Raw genomic sequence first — 20559 nt, 5'->3', positions numbered from 1 at the left:
ATCATGACATCATTTGCTTCTGTCCCCATTGATCTATATGACGTAGTGGGACATACTGTAGATGAAGAGACATCATTTGTTCATAGACACATGTATGAGCAGCAATATAACATTTATAACAGTCATAACAGTTATTTATAATTTAATTTATTTTCCCTCTGAGTAGGCTACCACTGCATATTAGAATTGGCATTGTTATACATCGCTCTGGATAAGAGCATTTGCTAAATGACTGAAATGTCAATGTAATGAGCATGTATAACATTTCTAAGCAACAATGTTTATTAGTGAGCTTATACAACACCTAGCTATCCCATGAAGAGATGTGAAACTCTTGATGTTCCGTCATGTCCCAGGGACATCTTAGGGACTGATGCTCCTTCACGTCCCAGGGACATCTTAGGGACTGATGCTCCATCACGTCTCAGGGACATCTTAGGGCCTGATGCTCCGTCACGTCTCAGGGACATCTTAGTGACTAATGCTCCGTCACGTCTCAGGGACAGATATTCCCACGTCAGGAATTGAGTGTTTGACAGTTCGAAAATAAGTAGTAATTAAATTGTACTTTTTCTCTTTTTACCTCCTTTTTTCTCCCCAATTTCGTAGTATCCAATTGGTAGTTACAGTCTTGTCTCATTGCAGCAACTCCTATAAGGACTCGGGAGAGACGAAGGTCGAGAGCCATGCGTCCTCCAAAACACAGCCCAACCAACCCGCACTGCTTTTTTGACACAATGCCCATGCAACCCGGAAGCCAGCCGCACCAATGTGTCGGAGGACACACCGTACACCTGGCGACCACAGGAGTGGTCCCGGCACGCCACAGGAGTCGCTGGTGCGCGATGAGACAAGGATGCCGACCAAACCCTCCCTAACCCGGACGACGCTGGGCCAATTGTGCGCCGCGCCATTGGCCTCCCGAGCCTGGACTCGAACCCAGGATCTCTGGTGGCACAGCTAGCACTGTGATGCAGTGCCCTAGAACACCTGTGAGTTTTTCTCTACTTTTTATGTATATTTTATGACGATGAGGATTCTAAATATATTCACACAGGGACAGGCAACTTTGGTGCGGTTTGGGGTTTGGGGCCACAAATGTCAATTGATGGATCTGGCAAATTCTGAGCCATTCACGTGCACATCATGTATTCAGGTAAACAAAAGTTCCATGTAATATGTGATATTATCCTATGTAAACATCCTACAGTCCCATTTCCCCCCATAGGGCCCTATAGAGCCACATTTACCACCATGGAGCCCCATAGAGCCACATTTCCCACAGTAGAGCCCCATTTCCCTCCCATAGAGCCCCATAGAACCGCCTGGAGCTACATTTCCCCCAAAGAGCCCTATAGAGACCCATTTCCCCCCATAGAACCCCATAAAGTCCCATTCCCACCTAGAGTCCCATTTCCCCCATAGAGTCCCATTTCCCCCCCTAGAGTCCCATACCCCCCCCTAGAGTCCCATTTCCCACCCCTTAGAGTCCCATTTCCCCCCATAGAGTCCCATTTCCTTCCATAGAGTCCCACAGAGCCCCATAGAGTCCCATTTTCCCCACAGAGGCCCATTTCCCCCATAGAGCCCAATTTCTCCCCCCTAGAGTCCCATCCACCCAGAGGCCCATTTCCCCCATAGAGCCCCATTTCTCCCCCTAGAGGCCCACCAAGCCCCATAGAGTCCTATTTCCCCCCATAGTCCCATTTCCTTCCATAGAGTCCCACAGAGCCCCATAGAGTCCCATTTTCCCCCACAGAGCCCCATTTTCCCCACAGAGGCCCATTTCCCCCATAGAGCCCCATTTCTCCCCCCTAGAGTCCCATCCCCCCCAGAGGCCCATTTCCCCCATAGAGCCCCATTTCTCCCCCCTAGAGTCCCATCCCCCCCAGAGTCCCATTTTCCCCCATAGAGTCCCACCAAGCCCCATAGAGTCCTATTTCCCCCCATAGAGTCCCATTTCCTCCAATAGAGCCCAATTGAGCTCCATTTTCCCCAATAAACCCACATAGAGCCCTATTGTCTCTGAGGTCAAGTTCATGTACAGTTGCACCTCCTCCTTTCCCATAGCTGTTCCCATAGTGACGGAAAAGAATAAGAGAAAGTATGACAGAAAGAGAGAGAAGGTGAGAAAGAGTAACCAATGTTACTCACAACATTCCATCTTCGAGTCGCTCTTACTTTTATTGTGTGGGTCTTATTATGGGTGGTTGGATTGAAGATGGTTTGGGGCAACAGGGGCGAGTTTCAGGGGTCAGGGTTGTGGTGATAATGGGGCGAGAGGTAATCCATGTTCTGAGGACCAGATTTGGGTGTGGGGAACAGATACCCTCTTTGTCACGTTCTGACCTTTATTTCCTTTGTTTTGTCGTTATTTAGTATGGTCAGGGCGTGAGTTGGGGTGGGCAGTTTATGTTTGCTTTTCTATGATTTTGGGATTTCTATGTTTCGGCCTAGTATGGTTCTCAATCAGAGGCAGGTGTCATTAGTTCTCTCTGATTGAGAATCATACTTAGGTAGCCTGGGTTTCACTGTGTGTTTGTGGGTGTTTGTTTCCGTGTCTGTATTTGTTCACCACACGGTACTGTTTTCGCTTTCGGTTATTCACGTTACGTTTATTGTTTTTGTATTTTAGTGTTCAGTTTGTCTTTAAAATAAACATCATGAACACTTACCACACCGCATCTTGGTCCGATCCATGCTATACACCTCCTCTTCCAACAAAGAGGAGGACAACCTTTACACTCTTTATCCAATGTGAAAGTGGTAGAGATGAAATGTGCAGACAGTGGCAAGTCACGTAGTGTCTTCCTAATAACTATGTGCAGTGTTCCTGAGTAATAGCCAGGAGAGTTCCATGTGTGGAAACCCTTAGATTGAGGTTGCTTTCAATCTCTCCCTTGTTCAGCAGTGTAGTGTGTTGGGTTAGAGTGGACTACATTTCCCAGATGACACATGTCATTATTAAACCTTTATTTTACAAGGCAAGTCAGTTAAGAACAAATTCTTATTTACAATGACAGTGGGTTAACTGCCTTGGTCAGGGGTAGAACGACAGCTTGGGGATTCGATCTAGCAACCTTTCGGTTACTGGCCCAAAGCTCTAACCACTAGGCTTCCGGCTGCCCTAAATATGGTAACAGACAGGGCTAGTAGGTCAAAGTTACAGGGTGGTAGGTCAATGTTACAGGGTGGTAACAGACAGGGGTGGTAGGTCAATGTTACAGGGTGGTAACAGACAGGGGTGGTAGGTCAATGTTACAAGGTGGTAGGTCAATGTTACAGGGTGATAACAGACAGGGGAGGTAGGTCAATGTTACAGGGTGGTAGGTCAATGTTACAGGGTGGTAACAGACAGGGGTGGTAGGTCAATGTTACAGGGTGGTAACAGACAGGGGTGGTAGGTCAATGTTACAGGGTGGTAGGTCAATGTTACAGGGTGGTAACAGACAGGGGTGGTAGGTCAATGTTACAGGGTGGTAACAGACAGGGGTGGTAGGTCAATGTTACAGGGTGGTAGGTCAATGTTACAGGGTGGTAACAGACAGGGGTGGTAGGTCAATGTTACAGGGTGGTAGGTCAATGTTACAGGGTGGTAACAGACAGGGCTAGAAGTTCAATGTTACAGGGTGATAACAGACAGGGGTGGTAGGTCAATGTTACAGGGTGGTAACAGAAAGGGGTGGTAGGTCAATGTTACAGGGTGGTAACAGACAGGGGTGGTAGGTCAGTGTTACAGGGTGGTAACAGACAGGGGTGGTAGGTCAGTGTTACAGGGTGGTAACAGACAGGGGTGGTAGGTCAGTGTTACAGGGTGGTAACAGACAGGGGTGGTAGGTCAGTGTTACAGGGTGGTAACAGACAGGGGTGGTAGGTCAGTGTTACAGGGTGATAACAGTTGTATTGCACCATACTCAAGCAAGTGGTGTTCATTTTTAAGTATGAATTATGAAGTATGAAACCAATATGATTCCAGGTCCCAGTATGGCTAAACAGAAATCAGTACCAGGGAAAGCCTCATCATATTTAGCTTACGTTGACTGGACTAATTCGTTTTTGGTATCTTTTAGTTTTCACTGTATTAGACTAAGAATAGATGATTTGGTGATGTTGAAATGTTGAGGTTGAAATGTTGCTGGAATAGTGGAGGCAGCTCCTGTTTTCTTTGTGACTTGCGGTAACTCTCAGTGGTTCTAAATCAATAGTTGTTTAGTAGCCCAAAAACGTCAGAATCATTAACTTGCTTGACCATACTATAGGTAATGTAAATGGAAAAGATGGCGCCGGAGGGGATGGCAGCTGTCTTATCGGCTCTTAACCAACCATGTTATGTTGCTGCTACCGTCTCTTACGACTGAAAAGAGCTTCTGGACATCAGAACTGCGATTACTCACCTCAGATTAAACAAATAGTTTTTCTTCAATGTCGGACGGGAGGGAATACCCGACCAGGCCCAGATCACCGTCATTCGCTGGAGGAGATCAGGGTGCCTTGTGAGGATCAGGTGACGGGTGACTAATCTGCCTTTGCCTTCCACCCTGCTAGCTAACGTTCAACCGCTGGAAAATAAATGGGATGAACTGAAAGCACGTATATCCTACCAACGGGACATTAAAAACTGTAATATCTTCTGTTTCACCGAGTCGTGGCTGAACGACGACATTAAGAACATACAGCTGGCGGGTTATACACTCTATCGGCAGGATATAACAACAGCCTCTGGTTAAGACACGGGGAGGGGGCCTGTGCATATATGTAAACAAAAGCTGGTGCACGATATCTAAGGAAGATTCAACATTTTGCTTGCCTGAAATTGAATATATCATGATAAGCTGTAGAGTTTTCAGCAGTATTTTTTGTAGCTGTCTACATACCACAACAGACTGATGCTGGCACTAAAATCGCACTCATTGAGCTGTACACCGCCATAAGCAAACAGGAAAACACTCATCCAGAGGCGGCGCTCCTAGTGGCCGGGGACTTTATTGCAGGGAAACTTAAATCAGTTTTACCTCATTTCTATCAGCATGCCAAATGTGCAACCAGAGGGAAAAAAAATCTAGACCACCTTTACTCCACACACAGAGCAAAGCTCTCCCTCGCCCTCCGTTTGGAAAATCTGACCATAATTCTATCCTCCTGATTCCTGCTTTCAAGCAAAAATTAAAGCAGGGAGCACCAGTGACTCGGTCTATAAAACAGTGGACATATGAAGCAGATGCTAAACTACAGGACTGTTTTTCTAGCACAGACTGGAATATGTTCCAGGATTCTGATGGCATTGAGGAGTACACCACATCAGTCACTGGCTTTATCAATAAGCGCATCGAGGACGTCGTCCCCACAGAGACCATACTTACATACCCCAACCAGAAGCCATGGATTACAGGCAACATATGCACCGAGCTAAATGGTAGAGATGCCGCTTTCAAGGAGCGGGACTCTAACCCGGAAGCTTATAAGAAACCCTGCTATGCCCTCCGACGGACCATCAAACAGGCGAAGCGTCAATACAGGACTAAGATCAAATCGTACTACACCGGCTCTGACGCTCATCGGATGTGGCAGGGCTTGCAAACTATTACACACTACAAAGAGCTGCCCAGTGACACAAGACTACCAGATGAGCTAAATAACTTCTATGCTCGCTTCGAGGCAAGTAACACTGAAATATGCATGAGAGCATAAGCTGTTCCCGACGACTGCGTGATCACGCTCTCCGCAGCCGATGTGGGTAAGACCTTTAACAGGTCAACATTCACAAGACCGCAAGGCCAGATGGATTACCAGGATGTGTACTGGTAACTGGCAAGTGTCTTCACTGACTTTTTCAACCTCTCCCTGTCTGAGTCGCCAATATCAACATGTTTCAAGCAGACCACCATAGTCCCTGTGCCCAAGAACACTAAGGTAACCTGCCTAAATGACTACCGACCTGTAGCACTCACGCCTGATGACACAAAATGCTTTGACAGGTTGGTCATGGTTCACATCAACACCAGTATCCCAGAAACCCTAGACCCACTCCAATTTGCATACCGTACGAACAGATCCACACCTGGACAAAAGGAGCACCTATGTGAGAATGCAATTAATTGACAACAGCTCAGCGTTCAACACCATTGTGCCCTCAAAGCTCATCACTAAGCTAAGGACCCTAGGACTAAACACCTCCCCCTGCAACTGGATCCTGGACTTCCTGACGGGCCGCCCCCAGGTGGTAAGGGTAGGCAACAACACATCCGCCATGGTGATCATCAACCCAGGGGCCCCTCAGGGGTGCGTGCTCAGTCCCCTCCTGTACTCCCTGTTCAATCATGACTGCACGGCCAGGCACGACTCCAACATCATCATAAATTTAGCTGATGACACAACAATGATGAGACAGCCTATATGGAGGAGGTCAGAGACCTGACCGTATGGTGCCAGGACAACAACCTCTCCCTCAACGTGATCAAGACAAAGGAGATGATTGTGGACTGGGGCGGCAGGGTAGCCTAGTGGTCAGAGCGTTGGACTAGTAACTGGAAGGTTGCAAGTTCAAACCCCCGAGCTGACAAGGTACAAATCTGTCGTTCTGCCCCTGAACAGGCAGTTAACCCACTGTTCCTAGGCCGTCATTGAAAATAAGAATTTGTTCTTAACTGACTTGCCTAGTAAAATAAAGGTAAAAAAAAAAAAAAAAAAAAAAAAAAAAAAAAAAAAGGAGCAACGAGCACGCCCCCATTCTCATCGACGGGGCTGCAGTGTTGCAGATTGAGAGTTTCAAGTTCCGTGGTGTCCACATCACCAACAAACTATCATGGTCCAAGCACACCAAGACAGTCGTGAAGAGGGCACGACAAAACATATTCCCCCTCAAGAGAAGATTTGGCATGGGTCCTCAGATCCTCAAAAGGTTTTACAGCTGCACCATCGAGAGCATCACTCGATGGTTGCATCACTGCCTGGTATGGCAACTGCTCAGTCTCCGACTGCAAGGCACTACAGAGGGTAGTGCGTATGGCCCAGTACATCACAGGGGCCAAGCTTCCTGCCATCCAGGACCTCTATACCAGGCGGTCAGAGGAAGGCCCTAAAAATTGTCAAAGACTCCAGCCACCCAAGTCATAGACTGTTCTCTCTGCTACTGCACGGCAACGCCGTGCCGGAGCGCCAAGTCTAGGTCCAAGAGGCTTCTAAACAGCTTCTACCCCCAAGCCATAAGACTCCTGAACAGGTAAACAAATGGCTACCCAGACTATTTGCACCCCCCCCCCCTTCTACGCCCTTCTACGCTGCTGCTACTCTCTGTTATTATCTATGCATAGTCACTTTAATAACTCTACCTACATGTACATATTACCTCAATTACCTCGGCACCGGTGCCCCCGCACATTGACTCTGTACCCGTACCCCCTGTATATAGACTAGCTGTTGTTATTTACTGCTGCTCTTTAATTAGATGTTATTCTTATCTATTATTTTTTAGGTACTTCCTTAAAACTGCGTTGTTGGTTAAGGGCTTGTAAGTAAGCATTTCACTGTACCGTCTGCACCTGTTCAATTCGGCGCATGTGACAAATAACATTTGATTTGATGTAACTGTTTGTTCCATGCAATATGCTTTGTGGACTTCTCCGGTGATGAAGCAAAGGTGTGGTTGAATTTATTCTGCCACTGTCTTCTTAACGTCTCGGGCCTTAGGCCAATATATCACAGTGTCAAGGCATATGAACTAACAGGTTATAGAGCAAACAATGCAATTATCACAACACAGATTGTAATATGGCTTTTATTTCTGGATTGGCATCCCGGTGATTTTATCAACTGGAAATCTGTCCATGTTTGTGGGAAGCCTGACTTCATTTGTCATCCATCCACTGCCAGGGATTGATTCTGTAAAATGGAGTATGGCTTTGTGTTTATCCACTGTTGTTTGTGTGAGGCATTCTCTCACTTCTGATGGATCTACAGTGCTCTCAAGGCCCATAGTGGGAACGTGATGGACACAATATTATTTTAGTGTAGTTCAGGGAGGGGGGGATAACCATAATGTGGATGATTTTTTTAAATATCTTGAACCTAAAAGGGTTCTCGGCTGTCTCAATAGACAAGTAGAAGCCCTTTGGGTTCCAGGTAAAGCCCTTTCCACAGAGGGATCTACATGGAACCCAAAAGGGTTATACCTGGAACCAAAAAGGGTTCTCCCTGGAATCAAAAAGGGTTTTGCTATGGGGACAGCCAAAGAATCCCTTTAGAAGCCTTTTTTCTAAGAGGGAAGTAACTTGTCCCAGTAAATTATCAAAACAGTTTTATGGAATTCTAAATTGAACCCCTGTCTGATGTGAATACATTAGAAACTCCAACTGTTCTATTCCAGTCTGAGGTCTTACATTGAGATATACAGAGCCTTCGGAAAGTATTCAGACCCCTTGACTTTTTTCAAAAAAATATGTACGTTACAGCCTTATTCTAAAAATGATTAAAAAAATAATAATAATCTCAACAATCTACACACAATGCCCCATCATGACAAAGCGAAAACTGGTTCTTAGAAATGTTTGCTCTTTTATTAAAAAGAAGAAACTGAAATATAACATTTACATAATTATTCAGACCCTTTACTCAGTACTTTGTTGAAGCACCTTTGGCAGCGATTACAGCCTTGAGTCTGCTTGGGTATGACGCTACCAGCTTGGCACACCTGTATTTGGGGAGTTTCTCCCATTCTTCTCTGCAGATCCACTCAAGATCTGTCAGGTTGGATGAGGAGAGTTGCTGGACAGCTATTTCAGGTCTCTCCAGAGATGTTCAATCGGGTTCAAGCCTGGGCAGTGGGTGGGCCCCTCAAGAGCATTCAGAGAATTCTCCTGCTTTGTCTTGGCTGTGTGCTTAGGGTCGTTGTCCTGTTGGAAAGTGAACCTTCACCCCAGCCTGAGGTCCTGAGCGCTCTGGAGCAGGTTTTCGTCAAGGATCTCTCTCTATACTTTGCTCAGTTCCAAGTAGAACCCTTTTGGGTTCCAGGCAAAACCCTTTCCACAGAGTGTTCTACATGGAACCCCATATGTGGTAGTATAATCAATACCACTGTATTGAATATATTAACACTGTATTGAATAAGCCACGGGATTCAATAGAGGAACATGTTTCTGTCTGTGCTCAGCCACACAGGGCTAGACATTAGAAAAAAGGGGGAATTGCACACAGTTCGCTGGGTAGTAGGTAAACTTCATTCATCAAAGTCAGTGGCTTAGGTAAATTAATCAAAGGTAAGTTATTCTTTGCATGAATGCGAAAACCACAGCATAGTGGACATTGGACGCTGCAAATGTAACACCCGACACAGAGAATACATCATGGGGAAATGACTTTGAAACTGCTATTTCACATTTTTAAATTACATTTTTAGCAGCCGCTCTTATCCAGAGTAGTAGTTACTATTTAGAGAGAAGTAGTTTTCCATTTTCTAGAGAAGTAGTTTCCATTTCATTTATCCTTTTGGATATATATTTATTTTGGTCTAAATTAGTGATTGGGTCAAAGTTGTTGGAACTGTTTCGAGAGTAAAATAGTTAAAAACGCAGCACTGAAATTACTATGGCTATTACTATGGTTATTACTATGGTTATTACTATGGTTATTACTATGGTTATTACTATGGTTATTACTATGGTTATTACTATGGCTATTACTATGGCTATTACTATGGTCATTACTATGGCTATTACTATGGTTATTACTATGGCTATTACTATGGCTATTACTATGGTTATTACTATGGCTATTACTATGGCTATTACTATGGCTATTACTATGGTTATTACTATGGCTATTACTATGGTTATTACTATGGCTATTACTATGGCTATTACTATGGCTATTACTATGGTTATTACTATGGCTATTACTATGGCTATTACTATGGTTATTACTATGGCTATTACTATGGCTATTACTATGGCTATTACTATGGTAATTTTCAATTAAAGATCATAAAAAGGCACAAAGAAAACGTACTGATTGATGTGTGTTGATATTAGTTTTTGCTTCATCTGTGGGTTCTCTTGTGTTGTGTCGCCATCTACTGGTACATGGAAACAACTGTACATTCAAAGCAGAAGCAGTTAACGTTATCGTTACGTTATCTGGGGATGTTTTCCAGAGGCAGGCACTGGGAGACTAGTCAGGATCGAGGGAAAGATGGATGGAGCAAAGTACAGAGAGATCCTTGATGAACATGTCCAAGAAGACTCAATGCTGTATGTATGTATGGTGCATACGGAAAAGTATTCAGACTCCTCTTCCTTTTTTCCCACATTTTGTTACGTTACAAAAATATATATAAAATATGTCGTTTTCCTCAGCAATCTACACAACATGCCCCATAATGACAAAGCTAGAAAAGGTTTTTAGAATTAAAATATATATATAAAAAATACCTTATTTACATAAGTATTCAGACCATTTGCTATGAGACTAGAAATGGAGGTCAGATGCATCCTGTTTCCATTGATCATCCTTGAGATGTTTCTACAACTTGATTGGAGTCCACCTGCGGTCAATTCAATTGATTGGACATGATTTGGAATGGCACACATCTGTCTATATAAGGTCTCGCAGTTGACAGTCCATGTCAGAGGTAAAACAAAGCCACGAGGTTGAAGCAATAATCCGTAGCGCTCCGAGACAGGATCCTGTCGAGGCACAGATCTGGGGAAGGGCACCAAAACATTTCTGCAGCATTGAAGGTCCCCAAAAACAGTGGCCTCCATCATTCTTAAATGGAGAAGTTGGGAACTACCAAGACTCTTCCTAGAGCTGGCTGCCCGACCAAACTGAGCAATTGGGGAGAAGAGCCTTGGTCAGGGAGGTGACCAATAACCTGATGGTCACTCTGACAGAGCTCCAGAGTTCCTCTGTGGAGATGGGAGAACCTTCCAGAAAGACAACGATCTCTGCAACACTCAACCAATGAGATTTTTAGGGTAGAGTGGCCAGACGGAAGCCACTCCTCAGTAAAAGGCACATGACGGCCCACTTGGAGTTTGCCAAAAGATACCTAAAGGACTCTCAGAACATGAGAAACAAGATTCTCTGGTCTGATGAAACCAAGACTGAACTCTTTGGCCTGAACGCCAAGCATCACATCTGGAGGAAACCTGGCGCCATCCCTACGGTGAAGCATGGTGATGGAAGCATCATGCTCTGGGGATGTTTTCCAGAGGCAGAGACTGGGAGACTAGTCAGGATCAAGGGATAGATGAATGGAGCAAAGTACAGAGAGATCCTTGATGAACACCCCCAAGAAGACTCAATGCTGTAATCACTGCCAAAGGTGCTTCAACAAAGTACTGAGTAAAGTGTCTGAATACTTATGTAAATGTAAAATGTCTTTGTTTAAATATATATATATATATATATATATATATATATATATATATATATATATATATATATACACACACATTTGCAAAATGTGTCATTATGGGGTATTTTGTGTAGAACGATGAGGGGAAAAAACAATTTATTCCATTTTAGAATAAGGCTGTAACATAACAAAATGTGGAAAAAGTCAAGGGGTCTGAATACTTTCTGAATGTGTGTATGTATGCATGCATGCATGTATAGCATGTATGTTTGTGTAAAACCGTTATGATTGTTAGGTAGAATAGGGAATCGTGTTAGATTAGATAGGTACAACTTAAATTATCATAAATAAATAACAAATAAATAAAAAACAAGGACATACAATACTGCAATGTTTGTGAATAAGCATTTAGAAATGGATAATAATGTGTAAAGCATATTCAGGAGTTTTGCTAAACTTGGTGCATTCAAGAGACTTTAGTTAACAAATGCTGTATAGCTTCAAATCATGTTTTTGTTTTTTAAAAGAAATGTTGCTCTCATGGTGTCAATACAAATATAGAAGTGTTATTAAGAAATTAAATTTGCTCTATAGTTTCCATTGTATTGGGTGCTCATTCACTGATGATATCAAATCATCGCATCCTTCAGCAACATTTACAAAACAATTGAGCCTTTTAAGCAGGTGGACTAGCGTTTAAGAGCGTTGGGCTAGTAATCAAGAGTGGCTGGTTTAAATCCCCGAGCCGACTCGGTGGAAAATCTATCAATGTGCCCTTGAGCAAGGCCCTTAAACCTACTTGCTCCTGTAAGTTCCTCTGGAGAAGAATGACTGAAAATGTGTTCTTATTTAAATGTGACACATGGAGCTTTGTACAAGCATTTCGCTACACTCGCATTAACATCTGCTAACCATGTGTATGTGACAAATAAAATTTGATTTGACATATAGCAATTCATAGTGTGTACACTAGATGGACATGTTGCTCTTTTCTAGGGCTATAACGTTTCAAGAACACTGTAAGCAGCTGTAAACTTCGCAAAACACTTTTGCTGTCAATCACCCATTATTCCATTCTTCTTCGTATTCAACTGCATGGCTGAATGTCCGGTTGTACCCTAGATGTACAGTGTTTATATCATGACAGAGTTACCATACTGGTGACCTCGGAACAGCGAGCTGCAAGAAACCACATGCGCAAACCTCCAGAGCTTTGCTGATTTTGTAATAATTTCCATCTCTAAATAAAAGTGTCCTTCATCACGATTCTTCTTCGATGAGTTTGCTGGCAAACACAGTCAACGCTCAACTTCTCCTACCTTCTTCCTGCTACAAGTTCCTGAGGCTTTTTTATTACGAAAACACATAAATAAGCCACTCCCCTCTTAAAGCTGCAATACATAACTATTTGGGCAAGCCGCAAATACACATAGAAATATTTGTTATAGATCTGTCGTTCTCATTGAAAGCAAGTCTAAGGTTTAGCTGGTACAATGATTCTCTACACTATACTTGCTTGTTTTGTCACGTAAACTGAAATTAGGCAAACTATTCGAATTTTAGCAACCAGGAAATGGCGCAGCGATTTCTGCATAGTTCATCTTTAAGTTTAAATTTAATTTGAACCCTTAAGAAAAAAAGATTGCAGTCAGAGTGAAGTATAACTGCAGTCAGAGTGCAGTATAACTGCAGTACGCTACAAATACTGCATCCAAAATAACAATATTTTTTTTTGTACTGCAGTATTTTTGAGAGGTCACTGCAGTTATTCTGCAATTACTGGGTCCAAAATAGCACAGATGACTGCGGTTACTGTATGTTTTTTTGTAAGGGAAGAAAGCAGCAGGTGAGGATACCGTAGATGCATTACGCATGTAATTCCACATTAAGCTGCACTCAAGCTATAAGCCTACAGTGCATCTACAGCTTTCAGAAAGATGTCTAAAGCACCGTACAAACACAATCCAACGCATTCTACAAAGGTATCCCATTTCTGAAGAGCTGTATTAGATTATTTTTTAAAGTCTTGTTAGTTTGTGATAATCCTCTTTTGAATTGTTGTGACATCATAGCATGAAGCACACACACAAATAAATTGTTTTTGGAATAAAGTGACTTTTAAAATATCTGATGAAGACCATCTTCGGGAAAAGGATATTTCATGTCCTATGCTTAGTGCAGTGTTTCGGACGTGACTTACACAACAGTAAAAAAAATATATATGCTGTCTTTTCTAAAGCAATATGAGGCAAGGCTCTTTCTTTGCAGTGAATGTAAATCATTTCTCAATTTAAACGATTGCATATTTTGCATGTTTCAAAGAGTTTGCTATAACTGTATTCACTTCCTGGTTGAAAAAATGTTTTTCTTCCGCAAAATGCATTTACGGATCAGTAAGAGAAGCCTGCTGGGTTGTTGTATCCCACAATGCACTGACAAAAGTACTGCACTGAATTTACAAGCAGGGTTTTACCCCTTACCACTGAAAAAAAATCTACTATCAATAAGAGTGGGGTTTGAAATCAAGTGATCGACAATAGTTTAGAAAATATTTATGACATACTGTAGCAAAATATGTAAATAACACTGTTAAATCCAATCCAGTATTCCAATTACTTTAAAGGGATATTTCACCCCCAAAAAATATATATGTTTAAACTTATTATCGACTGAATGCACCACTATTACAATTGTTCGTGTTTTTCTTGGTATTTGGTATCTCCATTAGTTGTTGTGATAGCAGCAGCTACTTTTTCTGGGGTCCCACACAAAACATGATAGAGAACATTAATAGATAAGAACAGCTAAAAAGACAGAACTACATACATTTACAAGTAAAAAATATAACTAAAATATTCTGCACTGACTCAATACTGAAAAAAAATATCAAGAGAGACCTACTATTCTAGGCCTACATTTATCGTTTCAATGTTGATCATTTAAATGTACAGTCAGTAGGCATCTATCAGTCCATACACGCAACATAATTAGGTCCAATAAGGGAGAGGCGTTCTGTGAGGTGTTGCTTTATCTGGGGGGGAAGAGGAGGAGGGGGGGGGGATTCAAGCCAGGTTTGCTGTTCACTTGAGCTATTTGAGATGGAAGGGAGTTCTATATAATAATGTATGTTTCCTTTCATTCGTTCTGGATTTGGGGACTGTGAAAAGACCCCTGGCGTCATGTCTGGTGGGGTAAGTGTGTGTGTCAGTGCCGTGTGTAAGTTGACTATTCAAACAATGTGGAATTTTCAGCACATAAATGTTTCTTATAAAAATGTCAAAAAGAAGCGATGCAGTCTGTCTCTCCTCTATTTTTAGCCAAGACTGGCCTGCAAAATATTGATATTAGCCCTCTGATTACAGTGAAGAGCAAGATGTGTCGCTCTGTTCTGGGCCAGCTGCAGTTTTTTTTTTAGGTCCTTATTTGCAGCACTTAACCATATAACTGGACCAAAAAAATCAAGACAATATAAAACTAGAGCCTGCGGGACTTGCTTTGTGGAGTGCGGTGTCAAAAAAGCAGAGCATCTCTAAATGATTTGTACCAAATACAATGCTTTTAGTTTTAGAGATGTTCAGGGTCAGTTTAGTACTAGCCACCCATTCTAAAAACAAACTGCAACTCTTTGTTTAGGGTTGCAGAGATTTCACTAGCTGTGGTTGCTGATTTTTTAAATGTTGAATCAACAATCCGTGTGCCCCTAGCATTGCTACATGCTCCAAAAATGCTCGCCAGGAGATTCTGGGCGTGGCTAAATAACCAGCCAACAAACTTCAAAACTGTTTGGATGAAAACACATCACGTTAGTCAGACAAATCATACACTTTAAAAAAGTGTTAATGAGCACTCTGTTCTATTTTATACATCCCAGTCTATAAACAAGGACTGGACAATTAAAAGTATCATAATGGTGGAATGTGCAAAATACAGAACAACAAAGTATACATGTCAACAAACCAAAAGTACGGTGTCCATCGTAGGACATCATACAGCAGCTATTAACTTAAGTACCTTGAGTACCCAAGCCTCTCCATAACCTTTAAGCATGTGTCCTCTATCATTCTGATCTCGTGGATGGGCATTTTTTCTCTCCACACATTGATGCTGACTGGCGATATGTCTCCCTCATACACCAGGTTGTACAGGTTGGTGGAGGTGGCGAACATGAGCTGGTTGAGGGCAGCTGGGGCCACGGGAACCCCGAGAAACGTGTGTATCTTTCCAGCTGTCTCCTCAGGATATTGCACAATGTCCTCAAATTTCACATGGAGGTAAGAGGCGGTGAGGTCGCCGTTGACCTGGAGTGCCGTGGTTGTGTGGGCCAGCCACAGATGGGCCAGTAGCAGCACCGGCTCCATCTCTGGATCAGAGAGGACGCTGTGCAATGTCAAGAATTCCTGGGTGAACCCTAGTGTACACTTGCTTCTCCCGCCGTTCCTCTCTTGCTTAAAAATTGCAGCGACGTGTTTTTGCACATTCTTGCGAGAATAGAGGCTTGGCTCGCTGTTGTAGAGCATAAGGTAAATCCAAGCGCGAGGATCTCGCACCACGTGCAACGCCCGAAATGAGTGACCGACCACCTCTCGGAAAAACGGGAGTTTCAGGGTCCAGCTCCCGCTGCTCAGGCTGAGGACAGGGCGGGCATTAGGGTACTTCTCCATGTGCCGCCTTAGCTCCCGAACATACTCCCCATCTCTATCTGAACTCCCCCTTGACCCTGACTGCCTACGAATTGGCTTCCTCCTCTTGCCAGAAAGCTCCACCTCAATCTCATTCCTGCTGCCCTCGTTGTGCAACTGAATGTTCTGCAGGTGAAGTCTAGGGTTATAGACCAAGGAATGGAACCAGCCCTGGATGGCCTTGTAGTGACCTCTTTCCGCATCTAGTCTGGACCACACGCAGGCATCCACCAGGGGGTCAAAGTTGAACTCAGTGTCCGGGATGACTAGGTGCTCTGTGGGGACTTGGAGATAAACAAAATCAGAGCTGTTATAGAAAAGGGGCTTGAGAACTTCAGCCCCAGACCCTGGCAGGGATGTAACGACGACTGTGGGGAGAGGGTTTGGGGGCAGATCGGACACTGATTGGACACAGACAAGCCAATCACAGCTATTGGAGACAAACAGAAACTCAACAACCCACAGCAGGAGAACAAACGTTAAAGTATAGCGCATGATCTTGCGGAAGCAGAAATAAAACGTGCGTTGCAGGATTAAAAACCCAATGGCGAGACACAGTGTCAGCCCTCCCACTATATTAACCATAAACCCAAAGTCATAGACTGGATCCACAGTGTTTTGTTCAGTCATCGTTTGAACTCCCAGACCGAAGTGGATTATCTGATGCCTGCTTTGCATCTTTGCATATCCCCCAAAGCCCAAGTAGCTATATCTGGCGCCAATGTCATTGTAGTTTGTTACGATGGACACAATGGATTCTGTGCCGTTGACGACAATAGAGAGTCGTACTCCATTTTTACTATTGTCGATGAATCTGCAGTTGGAGATTTTGACATTGGGACTGTGCATCAAATAGGCCACTCTGGTGACCGTGCCCTCCATTGGAAAGGTCACGTTGACAAACTGGGTCCATCGTTTCTTAAACTCAGCAGCCTGCTCTGCCTCCTGTATTCTCGCCACTGGACTATTCCCCTGACTGTCAAACCAAAACATTTGGTAGTGAGCATCCCAAACGTCCATCAGTGCCCCATTGTACCTGTCTAAAGCCCTGTGAGGGACGTATTTAAAATCAATGTCCAAGTTGTGAAAGAAAGCACTCAGAGTACTCAACGGAGACTCCTTGCTTTTTTCCACATGGTCAAACACCAGCAGAATCTGAGAGTTGAGCAAGACAAGGGCACGGTATACGCTCTTCAGCCCCATCACAGAGGAGTAGGCCGATGCCGCTTCTCCACTAACGAACAGAGAATCCCCATGGGATGCAGCTGCAATGACCTCACTGGCTGTGTTGCCGACCTCAGGCTCCGCCCACCGCAGCCACTTGCCGCACTCTCCAAGCTGGCCCTCCCAGGGCTGATTGCACTGGCTTGTGGGAGACGGGGCAAACGTCAAGACATTGTTGAGGTAGCTGTATTTGGGGCCGTACAGTGCCTCTGAAACAAATACCTGTCCATTAGGGGCAAAGGTAAAGGAGTTCTGGTCTGGGTGCTCATGGCCCGGATTGAAATTGCTCCAGCCCTCCAGCCAGGAGTAGGGCTTGGAATGGACAATATCATAGACCGCCCTACCGCCCAGCTTCCCCGATTTGAAGGAGACAAATGTGTTGCCTTGACCATATGATAAACCAGCCCCGTAAGTCACCACACCCCAGTTTGAGAACATGTGCAGTACTGCTTTGCCAAACCCGGCTGGTGGTTGCTTGGAGAGCTCACTATCATACCACAGGAACTCAGTGTGTAAGGTGGCCCAGCGCTGGGCTGCTGACTGCTCCATGGGGCCATCTTTGGGACGATGTTTCCAGATCTGCTGGGCCAGCCAGTTTCCGGTGCCGTCCCGGAGCACAAATGCATCGAGGAACACCAGCTGACTCTCCGGTCCATAGAACCAGTTGTAGTTGGAGTCAGCGATGCCCACTGTCCTCTGGAAGCCTGGCAGAAGTGTGGAGTGGTAGAACCAGAAGTGCGCCCGCAACCAGTTGTTCTGGGTGTTGTCGATGTCGAAGTGGCGGCGCGCCAGGAAAACGTACTGAGTGATGGACTTTGCGGTGTAGCTCCCATAGGCCACACCCTCGTCTAGCGAGCCATCCACTACGTGACTGAGGAGGAACATGGTCTTTTCCATGTAGTTAACGGCCACCTGCTTCCACATCATTGTCTCCGGGTCACTGTGTGCTCCCACCACGAGGGCGCCGGTCAGGATGGCTAAGATGTTGGTAGTCTGATGATTCTGTAAAAACTGCTTCCCCCATCCCCTGTGTTTGGAGAGTTCGTACAGCTCCTCTGTGGCGACACGTATTTTCTTCATGTAGCGTGCCCTTCGCGATGTGTCCAGGAGAGGGTAGATGAAGTCATAGGCTGTGGCAAATCCTGTGAGGGAGTGAGCCATGGGAACCTCGTCGTTGGGAGCGCTGGTCACCGTCCAGTTAGGGTACACTGCCATCTGGTCCATGTATCTCATTAAGAATTGATGGGCAGCTGTATCTTTGGGGCAGAGCAAACAGTACAGAGCGAGAGAGGGGAGATTGTTGCCATAAATTTCATTCCATTTGCTGGAAAATTCCTCATGCTTAACCGGGGGTAGATAGAGAGCAGTATTGGCGAGCATAGTCCCAACAGCAAGCCGGATAACTTTAAAAATATGTCTGTGCGTCGTGGCAGATCTCTGCTGCAGTAAACGTATGTCCACCTGGTGAAAATACAGGTTAGGGTGAAGGTTCGCCGGCCAGTTTTCCGGATGCCCGTTGGTGCTTCCGTCTCCTTGAAATGTGATTTTCTCCAACTCCTCATCAATATTATTTTCCCCTAAAACATCAGTAATTCCTGAGAAGGAAACTACAACGGCCAAGAGTGAGAATAAAACCACAGACCGTCCTGCGCATTTTTCAGCCATGATTCAAAAACCAGATGTGTTTATTTTTATTTTCCTTTTTTAAGCTCTTTTCTAATCTGAAACACTGTTTGTCTTTTCCAAGTTACTACTCCCCTGCTATCTGTCACTTCTCTGTTGCAGTTCATCTTGGGTTACATTCCATTCCTTCACTCTTTCCCATGTGTTCTGTTATTGGAAAAAAAAAGAAGTTTGTTTTTAGTTTTTTTTGGGGGGGTGGAATTCTGTCATAGTAACATCAATCGTAACTTAGTAGACAAAAAAGGGACATCAAGCTGATAGAGAGAAAGAAAGTCAGTTTGATCACCTATTAAATCCACAGGAATGTGAAACAGTGCATGACATTGCTTGGATGGAGAATCATTTGAACATAACTGCATGTGTCTCTTGAGCTATCAACACAGCTCTGTTACCGTCCTTCCAGACTTGTCATCGTCAAGAAAGTACAACAGTACGTTATCCAGAGAGCCTTCGTAAGAAATGAAAAGTACTTCCGTGATTGCAGTCCATCTCCATACAGATTGATAAATCCAAGCGTTAGTTCTTCTTGCTTCAATGAAACGCGTCTGCAAAGTAAGAAGGTTGAAATGGGACCTGCAGCAGCTGTGGTAGCAGATGTGCAATGTAGTCATGTATTGCTTGGAAAAGATTCCTTCAATATGACTCCACATTTACGGCCATAATTTGGTCGAGAGAAAGTTAAAAAAGAAAAGAATGTGAGACAACGTGAGACAACCCTTCTGCACTGTGCTGAGCTCTGCTCTTAATTATTCACACAGATAAGATCACTTCAACTGAGCCAACAATTCTACATTTCATCATCCATTAGCTAACTCACAAGATTGGAATGCTGGCATCTTTCCGTGCTCCCCCCAGGACCCCAGAACGTCATGCCTAATGTGGTGTCATTTTACAATGCAACGAAACTGTGAGACTTCATATTAACATCTCCCACAGAACGCTGAAGTTCAAAGGTGTACTGTCTGAGAGGTGGCAGGTCTCTGTTCATGTCAGTAGCCAGACCAACAATGCTTCATGATTGTCTCCAGTGGTGTAAAGTACTTAAGTAAAAAAATACTTCAAAAGTACTACTTTTAAGTAGTTTTTTTGTGGTATCTGTACTTGACTTTACTATTTATATTTTTGCCAACTTTTACTTTTACTTCACTACATTCCTAAAGAAAATAATGTACTTTTTACTCCATGCATTTTTCCCTGACACCCAAAAGTGCTCGTTACATTTTGACGTGAAAATGGTCCAATTCACACACTTATCAAGATCCCTGGTCATCCCTACTGCCTCTGATCTGAATGACTCTTAAGCACAAATGCTTCATTTGTAAATGATGTCTGAGTGTCTGAGTGTTTGAGTGTCTGAGTGTTTGAGTGTCCCCTGGCTAGCTGTCAATAAAAATATTTTTTTTATTTGTGCCGTCTGGTTTGCTTAATATAAGGAATCCAAATGGTTTATACTTTTACTTTTTCTACTTAAGTACATTTTAGCAATTTCAAGTATATTTAAAACCAAATACTTTTACTGAAGTTGCATTTTACTGGGTGAATTTCACTTTTACTTGAGTAATTATCTATTAAAGTATCTTTACTTTTACTCAAGTATGACAATTGAGTACTTTTTCCACCACT

At 43.8% G+C, this 20559-nt stretch overlaps 1 protein-coding gene across 1 annotated transcript; it reads right to left on the bottom strand.

Annotated features, from left to right (window-relative positions):
• Positions 1-13177: 13177 nt before the first annotated feature.
• On the bottom strand, positions 13178-19738 carry dsela (dermatan sulfate epimerase like a). Its single transcript, XM_036966847.1, has 2 exons — positions 19223-19738; positions 13178-19083 (listed from the first exon to the last, which is right to left on the bottom strand). Exon 2 carries the CDS (start codon positions 18916-18918, stop codon positions 15349-15351), a length of 3570 nt encoding a protein of 1189 aa, XP_036822742.1. The 5' UTR covers positions 18919-19083; positions 19223-19738; the 3' UTR covers positions 13178-15348.
• Positions 19739-20559: the final 821 nt, after the last annotated feature.

This window comes from Oncorhynchus mykiss, chromosome 28 (assembly GCF_013265735.2).
Source record: "Oncorhynchus mykiss isolate Arlee chromosome 28, USDA_OmykA_1.1, whole genome shotgun sequence".
NCBI lineage: Eukaryota > Metazoa > Chordata > Actinopteri > Salmoniformes > Salmonidae > Oncorhynchus > Oncorhynchus mykiss.
This window is presented reverse-complemented; position numbering and strand designations above follow the sequence as displayed.